The 18,420-nt window shown below is 45.8% G+C and overlaps 1 protein-coding gene across 3 annotated transcripts in view; it reads left to right on the forward strand.

The window, feature by feature from the left end:
- GRK3 (G protein-coupled receptor kinase 3) overlaps positions 1-18,420 on the forward strand; it is a 159,003-nt gene that overhangs the window by 63,188 nt on the left and 77,395 nt on the right. For 2 of the 3 annotated variants that reach the window (XM_056114452.1, XM_056114453.1), the window contains exon 3: positions 16,241-16,314. The exons of the other annotated variant lie outside the window; for it this stretch is intronic. In XM_056114452.1, the coding sequence (XP_055970427.1) occupies positions 16,241-16,314 (74 nt within the window). The remainder of the gene's footprint in view (positions 1-16,240; positions 16,315-18,420) is intronic. 3 annotated transcript variants of the gene reach the window in all.

Here is an 18,420-nt window from a genome sequence, read left to right on the forward strand (position 1 = left end):
ATCGCTCCCGCCCCACCTGCATACAGCTTTTGAAGGCGGGTGACAGCACGGCCTGGGAGGTGTAGTGTTATAAGGCCCAGTTAGCCCGCACCCCCGCAGGGAGGCCTTTGTGTGCCCCCTGGGGCAGGTGAGAAGGCTGGCACTCAGCAGGGAGTCGGTCAGTGCCAGTCTTGCCAACACCAGTGAACCGAGCAGACGTGAGCCTGGCTGCTGGTGCTCCCGCTCTCCACCACTCTCCTGAGCGGACTCTCTGGCCCAAAGGGCCGCTGGGCCTGGCTTGGTGCTGGGACAAACCACTGGCTCTGTTTCCCCCAAGGGAAGGTCCTGTAGACCCTCGTTCTCTCTGTGCCCTCCGCCCTGCTCCCTCCCAGTGCTCTGCCCCTGTTCTTCTTCCTTCCTCTACCTCTTCCCTGCTCCGTGGGCTGTCAGAGGAACAATTAAGAGCAACAGAGGCGCAGAGCACAGAGCCACGCTGCTCCCATGTGATCTGGGAAAGGACAGACTTCAGGCCCACCCCACACCTGGGTTTTGTCTAGCACAGCCCCCTTTGTTTCTCTTCTGCTGAGAGGGGGAAAAAGAGCTTCAGCCACGAGACCACCAGGCTTACTAGTGTGTGCCAGGAACCGGAGCGTTGGGGCCACTGGCCAGCGCCACTGGGTGCCGGGATGTCATTAGTCTCAGTCTCTTCTGAGGACCCGACAGGTGACAAGAGAGTGTTTGAGTTCATGGTTTCGAGGAGGTTTCTCTGGGGAAGTGATTTGAGGATGTGAATCACTTCGGTCTTGAGGGCTCTGGTCCATGAAGATGAGGTGAAGAGCATTTTTTTGGGGGGGGGTTGGGTACCAGCATGGGTCTTTCTGGAACAGCACTGAGACCCACCTGGGCTGCCTCGAGGAATGTGAAGAAATGGGGGCAGGGGACAGTCTGGGTGTGGTTGGGTGTGTCAGGGGAAGCCCTGGAAGGTTTGGGCCGCATCTGATTTATGCTTCATGACCATGCTCTGGTCTTCAGGGTAACCAAATCTGTGGGTTTCAGAAGGGAGAGTGGGATGAAATTTGGAGGCCGCTGGTCACCAACAAGATGGTTTTTTTTTCTTTTTGGGTCACACCCGGTGATGCACAGGGGTTAACTCCTGGCTCTGCACTCAGAAATCACTCCTGGCGGTGCTCAGGGGACCCTAGGGGATGCTGGGAATCGAACTCGGGTCGGCTGCGTGCAAGTCAAACGCCCTACCCACTGTGCTATCGCTCCAGCCCCGGTCACCAACAAGATTTAAAGCCACCCCCTGCCTTAAAGTACTGACGTGATTTCATTGGCAAATGACTGGAGATAACTGGTCCAGGATGAATCTGGACAGAAGAATCACCACAAGCATCGTGGCTCTCATCGGCCACCACTTCCTCTCCATCACGTTTCACGGTCGCTGTGAGAAGCAGCTCTGACCCCAATTCGTGGTGGTGCCACGGCAGCGGGGGGTGGGACAGCGTTTGGGGTAGGGGCAGGGGTGCTGCCTGCCTTCTTGGCCTAGTGGGTGACAGTACACCTGCCCTCACCTGGCCATTCTCACTCCCAGTACTGCTTCTGTCAGTCCCGAAGGCTGCTGCTCGCGCAGAGCTGTTCAGAGGCCGATGGCAGGCAAGCTGGTGCCCCGGCGCCAGAGCTGAGCGTGTGTTTTAGGTTGTCTGACGGAAGGGACCCAGGGGCCATGGACGTCTGGGGACAAGCACAGGGGCCTGCGAGTGTCCTCTCGCTGGGGAAGGGGGTAAGAACCTCATCACCCACCATCAACTCCGCTCTTTCTGCTGAGGTCAAGAGTCCCAGACCAAGATTTGCAAACTGAGTTTTTTTGTTTGTTTTGTTTTGATGCCTGCGTGGCAATTTTTTAAAAAATTTTTATTAGTGAGACACCATGAGGTACAGTTGTAGACTTACAAATTTTTGTGCTTGGGTTTCAATTATACAATGATCAAATACCCATCCCTCCACCAGTGCCCATCATGTTAAGCGAATTGAGTCAGAAAGAGAGGGATAGACATAGAAAGATTGCATTCATCTGGGGAACATAAAGTAACAAAATAGGAGACTAACACCCAAGAGTGGCCGAGATTAGTACCAGGAGGTTCACGCCATGGCTTCGAGGCCAGCCACACATGCTAGGGGAAAAGGGAACTCAGATGGAGAAGGGAGCACCAAATAAAGGGTGCTGGGAGGAACCTCCCAGGATGGGAGAAGCATGCTGAAAGTAGACTATAGACCGAACATGATTGTCACCCATTGCCTCTTTTGCAAACCACAGCACCCAATAGGAGAAAGAGAACAAAAGGGAATTCCTGCCACAGAGGCAGGGGGGGATGGGGGGGTTGGGGGGGGGGGAGGGATACTGTGATCCGTGGTGGAGCAAACTGAGTTTTTACTTTCCAGAAAACAATTGTCCGTTTGTATGAAAAACTATTCCCCAGCAGGCTTTTTGGCCTCTGGAAGCTTCCCGCAAACCCTGAGCGTTGTGTAACTGATAAATACCTGAGACGGGTATTCCTTTAAAGGGGTCCCTGCGTGAGTCTGCTGCTGGGTGGGGCCCAGCATGCCCAGTCCTCGCCACCGTCCTACCCTTCACCAGCGCAGCAGCACCTGCCTGGCACTTGCTTGTCCAGATTTGAAGTCAGTCTCGCCCTCACCGTCCCTCGCTGTGGAGATTCCCTCAAGCCCGCCTCTGTTCTCCAGGACTCTCTCCAGCCCATTAATCTCTCCACACCCTCCTTGCGTGTCACCGAGTTCCTGATGCCATCTGCGAGTCTGTAGCAGTGAGCCCTGCTGATTTGCTCTTGGTCCATTTATCAAATGTTTATTGAGCCGATTAGGCCTGGCCATTGTGCTGGGGCTTAGGGGGGAAATACACAGCCGCCTCTCCCGGGGGTGGGATCGGGGGGAGCCCCAGCTCCACCCAGCACCCTCGGGAGAGGCACCCCGTCTTCTTCCCCACACCAGACGTAAGAGGGGGGAATCCTCTGCACTAGAGGAATTCCCACGTCACACCAGACCCTGACAGAGGGGGGGCATGGATGCGGGTCACTCCGAAGGAGCGTGCACGGGGAGATGCAGGAGGTCTCGTGGCTGCGGGCTTGGTGGTTGCCCCATGGTGAGTGTGTGGGGACATTTGTCTCAGCCACGATGATGTGGAGGACCTCAGGGTGGCCTGGGAGGGCCTGGCTGTTGGTGGTGGGCCAGGCACTGTGAGCTCTGGGCAGGCACGGAGGAAGCCGGACCATTGCCCTCTTCCTGTGCTAGTCCCCCCGGAAGCTCAGGATCGGGGAGCCAGGCACATCTCCTGGGGCCCGGGTGAGTGGGGGAGGCTGGTGCGTGCAGTGGACGGTTGAATGGCCACTGGCCAGTGCAGGGCTTTCTGTGCGTCCATCAGCATGGTGAGGTGGGGGTGACCCCAGGGATGTTGCTTGTCATCTGTTCCAGCGCTTTGGGAACCCCTCAGGGGGTCACTCACCAGAACATCCTCCAAACACTCCCCGCTTCAGTCTCTTGTTCGGAGTAAACCGTTTTTGAATGGTGCCCGTGGATTAGTGCTCCTGTCCTGAGCACAGGCCCCCCCTGGGAGTGAGCGGAAAGTGGCTATTCGCGTACCTTGTTCGATTCCTGCCTGGGAATCGAATGGTTCTGGATCTGCCCTCCCGCTAATTCCCTAACTTCTGGGAAGCCGAAGTAGCCACTATTCTGAGAGACGTCTTCGGCAGACACAAACTCGCGTGGCTTCTGGGACGAGTGTCTGTTTTGGTTTCAGTCACATTAAGTCTTACATTGTCCTGACAGCGGTTTGTTCTTTCAGTATCTGATGGGCACCCAAGTGGGGTAAAGGACAACACTGGCCACGGTCCAGGAAGAAGGGTCTTGGCCTGGCGAAATTGTTTTGTTTCTGTCATTTGCTACTAAAACATGTTGAAGAGGCCACAAGTGACCCCACAAGAGGCTTAAGTGCTCTCCTTGTCACTGTTTCTCCCGTTCCTCGTGTGTTTGCTTTTTGGTTTGCTCTTCTGAGTTGAGAGCTCACTTGCTTGAAGATCCTGGATCCTTTGTGCCGTTGTTATTGTGTCTTGAGAATAGTTTATATTCTTTGGATACAGCCTCTATATCAGACACATATTTTGTGAATAACTTTTCCAAACGTATGGTTTGTCCAAAGTGTTGTTTTTGGACCCCACTCAGTGATGCTCAGGGCTTACTCCTGGCTCTGTGCCAAGGGAACATCACTCCTGGCATGTTCGGAGGACCGTACGGGGTTCTGGGGATTAAACCTGGGTCGGCCGTGTGGAAGGCAAATGTTTTACCCGCTCTCCTCTTCTCTCTGCCTCCTGCATTTTTTTTGCTTTTTGGGTCACACCAAGCGATGCTCAGGGGTTATTCCTACTCAGGAACCACTCCTGGCGGTGCTTGGGGGACCATATGGGATGCCGGGGATCGAACCCAGGTCGGCCGCATGCAAGGCAAACACCCCACCCGCTGTGCTATAGCTCTGGCCCCTGCCTCCTGCATTTTTTTTTAAAGTAGGTTTTTACTTATTTATTTATTGCTTTTTAAAAATCATTTATTTATTTATTTTTATTAGTGAGACACCATGAGGTACAGTTGTAGACTTAAAAATTTTCGTGCTTGGGTTTCGATTATACAATGATCAAATACCCATCCCTCCACCAGTGCCCATTTTCCACCACCATGGGTCTTAGTATCCCTCTCACCCCCCAATCCCCGCCCCCCATCCCACCCTGCCTCTGTGGCAGGGCATTCCCTTTTGTTCTCTCTCTCTCCTTTTGGGTGCAGTGGTTTGCAAAAGAGGCATTGAGTGGCAATCCTGTTTGGTCTATAGTCTACTTTCAGCATGCTTCTCCCGTCCTTGGAGGACCCTCCCAACACCCTTTATTTGGTGCTCCCTTCTCTATCTGAGCTCCCTTTTCCCCTAGCACGTGTGGCTGGCCTCCGAGCCATGGAGCGAAATTCCTGGTACTAATCTCGGCCATTCTTGGGTGTTAGTCTCCTATTTTGTTACTCTATTGCTTTTGGGGTCACACCTGGCGATGCTCAGGGGTTACTCCTGGCTTTGCACTCAGGAATCACTCCTGGCAGTGCTCAGGGGACCATATGGGATGCTCGGAATCCACCCCGGGCCGGCTGCGTTCAAGGCAAATGCCCTCCCCGCTGTGCTGTTGCTCCAGCCCCCCAAAAGTAGGTTTTTCGAAGAGTGGAAATCTTGCTCTTCTAAGGAAGAGTGAAGTTCAAGTGGTCAAGTTTTTTACTCTTACTTATAATGTCTTCTTACTTCTCACGTCTTCTCAGTCATGTTTGCTTGGCCTGAGTTGCATAGAGTTCGGGAGTATTTTTATATGCATCGAAGACTTTACATTTATTTATTTTGTTACTTTTTTTCCTCCCTCCCTTCCCTTGGCCGCCGAGAATCCCAGATTCTTTTTCTGTGGTTTGGGGTTCCTCCCCTCGGCCGTGGGACCCTTTAAGGGTCACATCCTTGTTGGCGGTGCTTGTGACTTGCTTGTGGTGCTTGCTGGTGGTGGGGGTGGTGGGGTCATACAGCTTAGCCAGGTGCTCGCACATCCTTGGCTACGGGGCATGAGGCTGCATGCTCTGTGGTGGTGCTGGGGATTCCCGGGAGTAGAGGCACCAGCATACACCAGCAGGCCCGCCGGCATGTGGGCAGCACTGGGCTTCAACTCATGACCTCACCACTTCCTCACAGGCAAGACTGGCACTCTAGCGCCCAGGCTTCCCTGGGGCCCTCTGTGTTTTAGCTTTGCGTCTGAGTCTTTCTGAATGCGTTGTTTAGGGCTGTGATTTTTCTTTTAAATCTGGTGCTCCAATACTTTTCACTTGTTGAAAAGACTTTTCCTCTCATTGACACCCTTTTCACCCCAGTGAGAAGTCAGTTGGCTGTGTGTCTGTGTTGTGTTTGGTCTGGGGTGCTATTCTTGTCCACTGTGGGGGTGTGTGTTCTATTCTCCGGCCATGGGCTACCTTGATCACCAGGCTTCACAGAGTCTTAAAATCAGATAGTGAAAACCCTTCAGCTCTGTTCATTTTCTGAGACATTGATGATCTTAGTTTAATTGGCATGTACATTTTAAAGATTGAGTTCTAAATGAGAGCACACGTTAAATGGAAAATTAATGTCTCAATATATTAAGTCTTCCAATCCACGTCATCTCTCCCCGCTCACTTGGATCTTCTTTGATTCTGTTCATCAGTATTTTTATGATTATCAGCACATCAATCATGCACATATTTGATCAGATTTATTGTGAAGTATCCAGCTGAGCTGTGAATAGGGCTGTAAGTGCTGCAGTGCGTACATTTGAAATTCCTTTTACGTAAATTTGAAATTCCTATTACTGATGACCGAAAGAACTATTTTAGGGGTGGGAGATATGGGTCACGTGGTCAAGCACATGCCTTGCACCTGTGAGACCCTCGGTTTGACCCCAGACACTGGGTTGTTTCTGTGCCCCCCTGCATGTGGACCCTGAGTGTTACCACCAAGAAGAAGAAATACTTTATAGTAGTGGGCGTGCACAAGTTTATGGAAAGAAATCTAATTAGTTGACATCTCAAATTATAATTTAGGTCTCTTGATTTCATTATCTCCATAAAAAACTGATTTTTATATTCCAAGGTAACATATTAAGTCGTTTCTATGTTGTATTTTAGTGCTTAACCCACTTTCAAAAACACTTTAAAAAGGACACGTCAATTTTTTTTGACGATAAGGGTTTTTCATGATTGCATTCAGTTGAATTATGGCATGTGTTCACCATACTTGGTTTATTTTCATTTTGCTTTTGGAGTGTCATCTCATTTCTTTTGCTTTCTTCCATGAGCCAGTTTGCTCCCATCACGTCGTTTTTGAGTTTCTCTCACACCTCATGGTTATTAGCTTTGCCTTTCACTGTTTCTTCCATAATACTAAAGCACTGTCCAAGCACTGTCCTCCCGTTGTTCATCGATTTGCTCGAGCGGGCCCAGTAACGTCTCCATCCTGAGACATGTTGTTACTGTGTTTGGCATATCGAATACGTCACGGGGAGCTTGCCAGGCTCTGCTGCGCGGGTGAGATACTCCCGGTAGCTTGCCAGGCTCTCCGAGAGGGACGGAGGAATCGAACCCGGCTCTGCTGGGTTGGCTGTGCGTAAGGCAAATGCCCTACCGCTGTTCTTCCATTTAATTTTATTTAGAGCAATGAAATCTTAGAATTGAAGAAGTTTGGAGAGGCACTAGTCCAAGGCTTGTCTTTCTTTTATACTTGAAAGAAAATGCATTGTTGTTTTCCTGTATGTATTCTTTGTGTCAATGGAAATGAAACACTGGTTTGTTCACATCGAAAGACATGAGGGACAGTCTAGAATGATGCTGATGCTGGCTGAGAGGGAAAATCCCAGCATGTTCCAGAGTTCTCTCAAGATACATGTCATGCCGGTGGCTCGAAAGGCTCAAAGACACTGTTCGGATGTCCTGAAGGTGTTGAAGGGAATTTCCAAAAGTGTGAGTCTCATTTATCCTAAGGGCTGGAGAGAAACACACTTTGTGATGTGATAATCTCCAACTTGATAGGAAACATATTCCACAGAACTCCCGGAACACGGAGCATTCGCTTATTGCAACAAAACCCCATTTTCTTTCTGCCCAGGATTAAGTTTAATTATAGTGGTATTTATCAGCATTTAATTTAGTAGCGAAATTATAGTAGCATTTCTATTATACTCTGTTTAAAGACTGAAAGGGCTGGATATTTTTATTTTGGGTCCACTGCACTTCTGTAGTTTTCAGTTGGATAGGAGATCACTAATTTACACAAGAAATACATATTTGAAAAGCCACGTTGATAGCAGTATATTTGTCACAAAAATTTAATGGTTAAAAGAATAAAGGTGCTAGTTATTTTTAGCATAATATGATTTCCTTCATGATAGCTTTTAGAATTTTAGTCAGGTTATTTTTATAATTCTTTTCACATCTGATACGGTGTTGTTGTCTTAGTTTTATGTATGTAAATGCTATTCTTTGATCGGGGGCTGGAGCGACTGGGCCGACCCGGGTTCGATTCCTCCGCCCCTCTCGGAGAGCCTGGGAAGCTACCGAGAGTATCTCACCCGCAGGGCGGAGGCTGGCAAGCTGCCTGTGACGTATTCAATATGCCAGACACAGTAACAACAAGTCTCACAATGGAGACGTTACTGGGCCCGCTCGAGCAAATCTGTGAACAACGGGAGGATAGTGACAGTGACTCTTTGATATTATTTCAAATTTATTAGAAAGGCAGAGGAGCAGCACAGGGAACTCTGATGGATTGAAAAACACTTTCCACCAGTTGTAAACACTTCGCCTCACTTGCTTTATCATTCTGTTTTCTGAACCTGACTTTGTTCATGACTTTGTTCATTTTCTGAAAACGACTTTGGAGACACCACACCTTGACTGTTCACACTCTCGGAATAGATCAGGGATGTCCTTGGTGCTAGTTAGAACGCACGATGCTTTGCGTGTGTGGGGCCCCTAGTTAAGGGCATGACCATTCCCTTTGGAAACCACAACTCAAGAGGTCACTCCGAAATTGAACTCTGATACAGTTGCTGTCAGCCAAGTCACAAGTTTTTCCACTCTGTTTTCTCAGATCCAAGATTAACTCTAGGATCACGCTAGTGTTTAGTTCTCGTCTCTTGAGACTCCCTTGATAGGGCCAAATTTCGTAGCCCTCCCCGGGTTTTTCGAGTTTAACAGTTTTTAAGGATTCAAGGATTTGGGTTGGTTTAACGTTGTTTAACAGTTGGTCCTCTGGAAGGTCACGGGGGAGGTAGGTTCTTCTCAGAGCATCTTGGCAGTTGCTTTGACCAGATCCCTGGGGCCTGTATGGTTCATTCTGATCCCTCGCTCAAGGGGAGTGTTCATAGTTACCTTCATCAACTTCCATATTTACTCTGCCTTCATTCACCACCGCTGTAGGTCCTGGTTCTTCATCTGTCATGGTGGGTTGTCCCAAATGTCTATTCTCAAGGGTCTGGGCAATTTGACACCTCCTAGAATTGAGTTTTCACCGTCTGGGGTGGGACCAGATCATTTTTATAAGTGTCGTTTTATGAGTAGCACCGTAGCACTGTCCTCCCATTGTTCATCGATTTGCTTGAGCGGGCACCAGTAACGTCTCCATAGTGAGACTTGTTGTTACTGTTTTTGGCATATCAAATATGCCACGGGGAGCTTGCCAGGCTCTGCCGTGTGGGTGGGATACTCGCAGTAGCTTGCTGGGCTCTTCAAGAGGGACAGGGGAATCGAACCCAGGTTGGTTGCATGCAAGGCAAACGCGCTGCCCACAGTGCTATCGCTCCAGCCCGTTTTATGAGTAAGTTCTAAATTTAAATAAAAGCACATTTACCACTTCTTTTCAAAGCCCACCGAAGAAGGATTTTCCATAAATCTTTTCTGAAAATATTTTGTTTTGTTTTGGGGTCACACCCCGCAGTGCTCATGGGTTACTCCAGGCTCTGCACTCAGGGTCTACTCTTCGGGTGCTTGAAGGACAGTATGGGATGGCAGGAATTGAACCCGGGCCGGGCACATGCAAGGTGTTATGCTGTCTCTTCAGCCCCTAAAGATATTTTATATATTGTTATTTTTTTTTTAATTTTAGCTTTGATGACTGAGTTCTATGATCTGTTCTAACTTAATTCTTAAGAAATTCTAAAGGGGTTTCTTCGCCCTCTCTCCCTCTCCAACTTGTATATAATGTTTTTTAGCAATATATGTTGAAAAGACTATTTTCTTTAGTAAATATTCACATTTTCCAAAGGTGCCTTCGTTGAAAATAAGTTGACTACATGTGTGGTTATATTTCTGGATTCCTTTTTCCTTTCCTGATTTCATCTTATGCCAATAGCACACAGTTCTGATTCTTAGCCTGTATAAAGAGCCTTAAAGTCTAGAAGTGTAAGTCTTTGAACTTTTTGCTTCTTTTTCACGATGTTTTGGGTATTCTAGTCTTCCTTATTTTTTACACACCTGTTAAAATCAGTAGTTCATTTCTTTAAGAAAAAAACTTTCAGAGATCATTGAGGTGATTCATTTTAGAATAATTTGAGACATTATACCTAACCAGTACTCCTAATATACAAACAGTATATCTTTCCTTCATTTAGGAATATTTTGTAGGTTTTAGCATAGTGACCTTGCTTATCTCTTTTTTTTACTCATTTTAAAGATATCTATTGTTCTTTGAGGTTATTGCAAATGAGAATATATTTTAAAATTCAAATTTTTTATTTGGCAATGTGAATATATCAAAATGGTGTTGATCTTATGTTCCTGATAATACACTTAAGATGTTTGGTCATTACTTTGTAGGATAAGCCTGTCAGGAGTAATAGAATCAGTTTTAGTTTCTCCTTTCCAATTTCAGCAATAGTTTTCATTTTATTTCTTCGCTTACTGCACTAAAATTTCTAACCAGTATTGAGTAGAAGGCATGATATCAGACCTTCTAGCTTTTCCTAAAAAAATGCTTAGTATTTTGTTCATTTGCTGCTCAGAGTGTGCCCATGTGTCACTTCTGTCTGAAATCTATCTTTCTTTTTTTGTCATCCACCTCAACATCATATTAATGCCTTTATACCATTTATCATCAATCACAATTTTTTGTTTACTTCTTGTTTTGTCTCTTACACCAACTCCTAAGCTCGTCATTGCCTCCTCTTTGCCAAGCACAGTGACACCCTAGAAAGGCTTTGTCAAATTAGCTAAAATGGATAGGGATTTGGCCCAGTTCCGCAGTCCATCCATCCTTCTCCCTAAAGTTTAACTCTTCTTGGCAAAACCTGAAAGATCACTTCTTGTAAGTACTTCTGAGAAGTACTTCGTTACCTTCTTCTAAGATATTTCTCATATTCCTCTCTCCCCTTTCAAAAAAAATTGAGGAACCAGAAAGTTTCTCATGAAACTACCCATACTTATTCATTATTTTTACTTAGTTTTTGGTTTGGGGGCCACGCTCAGGGGTGCTTACTGCTTACCCTGGTTCTGCAGTCAGGGATCACTCTTGGTAAGCTCGGAGTACCTTATGCAATGCCAGGTTGGCTGTGTGCAAGGCAAGTGCCCTCTGGCTCCCCAAACTACCCATATTTAATACTTTTGAAAGTTCATAATTGATATTATCTTTTATAAGACAATATTGAGAGACAATTCAAGAGCTGCGACATAAAAGCTTTTCATTCCAGAGGTCTGGGTTTGCCACCCAGCACTGCACGGTCTCCTGAACGCTGCGCGGAGAAGTATTCTGAGAGTACCTCGCTCCTGAACACCACTTGGTGTGGTCCTGAAACCTGGATAAGCAAATTGAGTTACATTTATATTATACAGAAATGTGCATTGATGATTTATTTATTGTTATTTTGAAGAGCAATACAATCCTTTCTTCTGGGTTTTGCATGAGAGAGGTAGCAAATTGGGATAGTTTGCTTTTTCTGGATGTTATGCGAAAGTTAATCAGTATTCAGGCAGTTTGCTGTGGTTCAAATATAGAAACAAGGGTAAACACATTCCACAATTATCTAGTAAGCAGGTGTTGGGTCACAATTTTTTATTCTTTAAAATCTGGAGAAATAGCACTGATGAAGTGAACCTGTTAAGTCACATTATTTCCTTTTTTGCCCTTTTGCTTTTGTTCTAATCTGAGTAATGCTTCATTTGTGTTTTTCTTTCTTTTTTTTTTTATGTAATTTAAGCCTGATGAAGGTAAATTGCTTTTAGCCTGGAACACAATGATCTAGGATTTATCCAAAAGGCAGAATCTATTTCTCCTTACTGCTCCATATTAACAGTTACAAAAAAGCAAAGCTAGAATTTTTGTACAGATGTGAGAAGCATCCTGGTTTTTTTTCCCACTGCAATGGATTGAGATGATTTTTTTCTTTTGCTGACCCTATACATTGACAATAAAAGTTTCTTTCTTTCTTTCTTTCTTTCTTTCTTTCTTTCTTTCTTCCTTCCTTCCTTCCTTCCTTCCTTCTTTCTTTCTTTCTTTCTTTCTTTCTTTCTTTCTTTCTTTCTTTCATTGAATCACCGTGAGATACTGTTACAAAGCTTTCATGTTCGAGTTTCAATCGTGCCATGATCAAACACCCACCCCTCCACCAGTGCACATTCCCCACCACCAATGTCCCCAGTATGCCCCTCCCCCCCTTTCCAGCCCTCCCCTTGCCTCCGTGGCAGACAATTTCCCCCACACTCTCTCTCTGCTTTGGGGCACTATGGTTTGCAGTACAGATACTGAGAGGTCCTTTATCTACTTTCATTTGGTCCTTATCTACTTTCAGCACACATCTCCCATCCCGAACCATTTCTCCAACCATCATTGTCTTAGTGATCCCTTCTCTATCCCAGCTGCCATCTCCCCCAGCTCATGAGGCAGGCTTCCAGCCATTGGGCAATATTCCTGGCCCTGGTGTCTACTGTCCTTGGGTGTCAGATTCATATTAGATTATTTTATATAATGGAAGTTTCTTTAAAGTAAGTAAAATCACTTTAAGTTGCACTCGTTCAACTCCTTCACTCCTTATCCTCCTTTTTTTGTTTCTTTCTTTTTCAACCATCCTTCCCTCCTCCTCCTCCCTCTTTTCTTTCTCCGAACTTCCTTCTATGGAGTTTTTGTGGCTCAAAGAGAGTATAAAATTAGATATTTGCGGCCTCTCCACATTCAGCTTGCCTTGTAGGGGAAGAGGTAGAAAATGGAGAAGTAAATCAACTCTGCCGATGAAGATTGGGAGTGCAGTCTACCTGTTACCGACGTTTGGACATATGGGGTACATTTGTGAAGGGAAAGTGATATGATGTAGGTAGCACTGTAGCACTGTCCTCCCGTTGTTCATCAATTCGCTCGAGCAGGCCCAGTAACGCCTCCATCATGACACTTGTTGTTACTGTGTTTGGCCTATCGAATACATCACAGGTAGCTTGCCAGGCTTTGCCGTGCGGGCGAGATACTCTCGGTAGCTTTCCAGTCTCTCTGAGAGGGGCAGAGGCATCGAACGCTGGCCAAGTGCAAGGCAAACGTCCTCCTCACTGTGCTATCGCTCCAGCCCATGATATAGGTAAGAGAGACAATACAGATAAACAAGACGCCAGAGCTATAGTACAGCAGGTAGGGCATTTGCCTTGCCCGCAGCTGACCTGGGTTCAATCCCTGGCATCCCATTCTATGCCCCCCAAGCCCCGCCAGGAGTAATTCCCAAGTGCAAAGCCCTGCCGTGTGGGGCCCCCAGACCAAAACAACAACAGCCCAAATGAGCAAGACTCTGAAAAGATCAATGGAGAGGGTCATTCGAGCTGAGCTCTGAAGGACCACAGGACCCAGGGACAGTGTATATGAGGAAGTGAGGACAGTTACATTTAGAAAGCCCCAAGCAGTGACTGATGCCCTGTCAGTGACTGAGAAAGGAAACTCAGACACTTGGCCCCGGGGCTCGGAGGAGAGAGTGCTCCCGGCCTACCCTGGAGAAGAAAGTAGCGACAGGACTGGCCTTGATGAATGTTTTCAATTTTATTTCAACTGCAGTCCAAAACCAACAGCCCACGTGAGACATATTATTTTGTCATCCTTGACATCTCAAAAGCAAATCTCTCCCGTGTTCAAAATATGTCAGTTCAAATCTTGGCTTAGCTTTATCTTCCAAAAAATATTAGGAAAAAGTGCACAAAGCAAAACCTGACAAAACGAAACTAATAATAATAATTTTTTAAAAAATCAAAATTTTCACAATTGCCAAGGGAAATTTTAACAGTCCTCAATACCATTGATCTATATCCAGGCCTTAATTTTTTTTTTAATTTTTATTAGTGAGACATCATGAGGTACAGTTGCAGACTTACAAATTTTTGTGCTTGGGTTTCAATTATACAATGATCAAATGCCCATCCCTCCACCAGTGCCCGTTTCCCACCACCACGGGTCCCAGTATCCCTCCCCCCCAACCCCCCCATCCCACCCTGCCTCTGTGGCAGGGCATTCCCTTTTGTTCTCTCTCTCTCCTTTTAGGTCCTGTGGTTTGCAAGAGAGGCATTGAGTGGCAATCCTGTTTGGTCTATAGTCTACTTTCAGCATGCTTCTCCCATCCTGGGAGGATCCTCCCAACACCTTTATCTGGTGCTCCCTTCTCTATCTGAGCTGCCTTTTCCCCTAGCATATATGGCTGGCCTCCAAGCCATGGAGCAAACCTCCTGGTACTAATCTTTTTTTTTTTTAAGGAAACACTGCACCCTGACCCACATTTGGGGCCCAAACCAAGTTTCAGGGAAAGCAGTGAAATCATCCTGGATCTGCCCTCTGCACACAGCAGGATTAAACCAAAACCTTATCAGAGAAGTGTGTGGGGTGCAGCGGGGGAGCCCCAAAGTTTGGAAATTCAGCTGCCCAGTTTCCGAATGACTCAGGAGCCAGCAGGGTGCCAAATGAAAGCTGGCATGAGTTCAAAACAAGCGGGCATGAAGAGATAACCTGTATGGTGATCTCAAGTGAAATGACTAATACACAAACTGGCAGAGAGCCGGCTTCTTCGTTCCTACCCCTTTGTCTTTGTCTACCGCTTTATTTATGTTCATGTGTTTCTGTATCTGTGAGTGAGACGCCCCCTTGTACTCCTGCTTCTGGTCCGCACCCGGCCTGGTTTAGCCCAGCCTGACCTGTTGAACCAAGTGGTCCCAATACAGAAGGAAAAAGCTCTGCTGGATCTCGGGATGGTGGTGGCGGGGTCCTCGCCTCCTGGCAGTGGGCTTGGCCTAGCACCAGGGAATCCTCAGGAACCTGTCCCCTCTCAGGTCGACCCACTCTGTGGGGCTCTTTCTTCAGAAGCTCCCTTTCTGCAACTTGCTTCTTCTTCTAGTTCTCAGGTTTTGTGTCTGTGTGTGATGTCCCAGAATCTCTTCCCTCAGCCTGGCATTCAGCTTTTCCTGTTTTTTTTCTCTTTCTGTGTATTGAATCACAGTTCAATAAACTCTAAAAAGTTGTTCGTAACTGGATTTCAGTCATACAATGTTCCATCAGCCTTCCCTTCACCAGTGCACAGTTCCCACCACCAATGCTCCCAGTTTCCCTCCTGACACCCTCCACAGCCTGCCTCTATGACAGCCAGTTTTCCTTCCTCTCTCTCTCTCTCTCTCTCTCTCTCTCTCTCTCCCCCCCACCCCCCATTGGGCATCACAGTTTGCAATACAGGTGCTGAAAGATCATTTTGTATGTTCCTTTACCTCTTTTCAGCACTCAGTTCTCATCCAGAACGATCATTTCCAATTACCATTATCATAGTGGTCCTTTCTCTATCATAAGTGCCCCCCCCCACTTGTGGCAAGCTTCCAAGAGGGCCATCATCTTGGCATTGCATCTTCTCTCTCAGATAGGCCCGGCTCTGTGGAAAGCCTTCCTCTAGACTCTGGATTGATGGACAGGCCAGTAGAATTGTGGGGTGGGCCAAGTAGGGACCTATAAATGTCCATCTGTTCCACAGATATTTATTTGCCTCCTACCGTGGGCCACGCACTGTGGTGTGGAAGTGGTAGATACAGCAGGCCCAAGAGACAGATTGTTTCAAGGGTTGTCAGGGAGACATGAGGAGCAGATGCCGTAAGTCAGGCCTTAAGAACAGAGGTGGGGCTGGAGCAACAGTGCAGCGGGGAGGGCGCTTGCCTTGCATGTGGCCCACCCGGGTTTGATCCCCGGCATCCTGTATGGTCCCTCGAGCACCACCAGGAGTAATTCCTGAGTGCAGAACCAGGCCAGGAGTAATTTCAGAGACTGGGAGTGGGTAATTTGCTCTCACTTGAGGTATTTGCTGGGCATTTTGAGGGACATTGTGTTAGTGGGTGAAAGAAAAGACTAGAAAAGTTGTGAAAGTTTTTCTCTCTCTCTCTCTAATCAAGATTTAAGTATTGTGAATTTTTTTTAAAGAGGGAGGGAGGGTTGTGAATAGAGAATTCCCCAACGAGACACCAGGAACATGACACGTTGGCTTTATTGAGTCTTCCCCGCGAGGGTCTAACTAGAACCTTGAAAATCTCTCTCCTTCTCTTCCCCTCCCTGCTCCTTCTACAGTAGGGGAGGAAGAAGTTGAGGTACAAGTACATTGATTTGAAACCTTCCTGTGGGGAGAAATTTCTGTTTACTGCCACCCTGAAATGTTTTATTCTTTCCCTTTAGGTTTCTTGCTATTTAAAGATTTTTGTTTGAATGAAATTAATGAAGCTGTACCTCAGGTGAAGTTTTATGAAGAGGTAAGAAGTGACTATTTTCCTGGTGCTTTTACTTCAAAGGCATATTTAAACTGTACTCTGGGAAAGAGTGGATATTACATGAATATTTAGAAATTCATTGGAAATGCTAAGTAGCATTGGCACAGTTTGGAGGTTCTTAGCGATGCTGATGACTTTTATATCCGTCACATTTTAAAGGCTTCCAAGTACTCAAAGTCATGAGCAATGTAGTGAGATGAAAATTCCAGAGAGAAGAGGCAATCGCTTAGAAGCATATAAGCATTCCCGACTTTTTTCATTTCTGTGTACGCAGATCACGGTAGCAAAGTGGGACTTGGTGGAAGAATTGGGTCTCATCTGTTCATCTGGTTTTCTCAACAAGACGTTGTTGGAGGAGAGCTGATCAAATAGGTCAAGAAAGACTTGTAAAGACTCCTTCAAGTTTCCCATAGCCATATGGCGTGTTCCTAAAATATAGGTCGGCTTTGAGGCAGAGTCAGGAGTAACCCCCAAGTACCAAAGGGTATGGCCCCAAAACAAAACCAAAATAAACAATTTAAAAAAAAAAAGAAGAGGGGCTACAAGAGAGAGATTGAGCCCAGCAAAAAATGAAATCTAGATGCAGCCTAGATCCTGGGTCTTTTTAATGCGGGTAAGAAATACAAAATATTTCATCGTACAGTAAAATCTATCTCGACATCCCAGGAGGCAAGATCTGGGACCGATACACAAGGTGAACGCAACAGATCCTCAAAGGAACCAGATGTTGGAGGTAGTGGATAAGCACCTTAACTATTAATGAAATAACCACACAGTGGAGGGGAAGAGAAATAGATGAATAGAGAATTTCAGCATAATTTGAAATTCTTTTGAGAAACCAAGAGGGTGTTCTAGGTCAGTATTTTTCAAAGTGGACAGTACTGCCCTCTCCAGGGGCTCCTGGAAGCACCCCGAGGGATGGTAGTAGCCTCAGGTGCAGGTTGGGCAAGGGCAGGGGATGGTTTCTGTTTAAAGCCGTTTAATATTCTAGGGTTATTGTGGGGGTAGTTTAGTGAAAGTAATGATCTGTTGTATAGCCAGACAAGGAAGCATATTGTAAATTTAAAGGTAACTTTTAAAAGAATAAAATGTGTATATCAAACAGTTAAAAGAGGGGTAGTGCAATAAAATAGCATTGCATTATTTTTTTAAAAAAGGTAAAAAGGGCATTAAAGAGTATAAGGTAGTAACTTTAAATTCAGTCAAAAGGTAATTACTTTTCATGTAAATGGACTCAATTTTACTAGTAAGAGAAGTTTGTTGTACTGGCTATATCACCCCCTGGTATAGATTGCTATAATTGGTGTACTTTAGACAGAAGAATGTCTGTTGAACACAGATGCAAAGATCCTCACTGAAATCCCAGTGAATTGAATACAACAATACATTAAATAGGTCATATACACCATCTAGTGGTATTTACTCCAGGGATGCAAAGATGGTTCAGTATATGTAAATAAATGAACGTGATGCAACACATTCATAAAACGGAGTATGAAAAGCATTGGTCATTTCTATAGATAATGAGAAAGTGTTTGACAAGATTTGGCATCTATTTATGATGAAACCATTTGACATAACACAGATTGCAGAACTCACCTCAGTAAAGACCATATAAAAGAAATCTGCAGCCAACATTATACTTAATATGGTGAGACTAAAAGCCTTTCCCCTCAGACCAGACACAGAACAGGGATGTCTACTTTCATGGCTATTACTGAATACAGCATTAGTGACAGCAATCAGGCAAGAGAGATAAAGGGATTCAAAGTGGCAAAAAAGTCAGATTGCCATGAGTTTGCAGATGATAGGATATTGTACATAGAAAACCCTAAAGACTCTACCAATAAATCTGTTTAGTAAGGTTACTTACTCGGTGCACAGGAATATGTTACGTTTTTATATGTAAACAGCATAGAAAAGCAAGAAAGAAGAAAACGTCACTTAAGATCGTTCCTGAAGAGCTGAAGTTTCTAAGAATTTCCTTTCCAAAGGAGATGAGATAGTGAAAACTATAAGTCACTATTGAAAGTAATTAAAGAAAACAACAAAAAAATGGAAATACATCCTTTGTGAACTTGAAGAATC

This window comes from Sorex fumeus, unplaced genomic scaffold (genome assembly GCF_029834395.1).
Source record: "Sorex fumeus unplaced genomic scaffold, SorFum_2.1 ptg000025l, whole genome shotgun sequence".
Classification (NCBI taxonomy): domain Eukaryota; kingdom Metazoa; phylum Chordata; class Mammalia; order Eulipotyphla; family Soricidae; genus Sorex; species Sorex fumeus.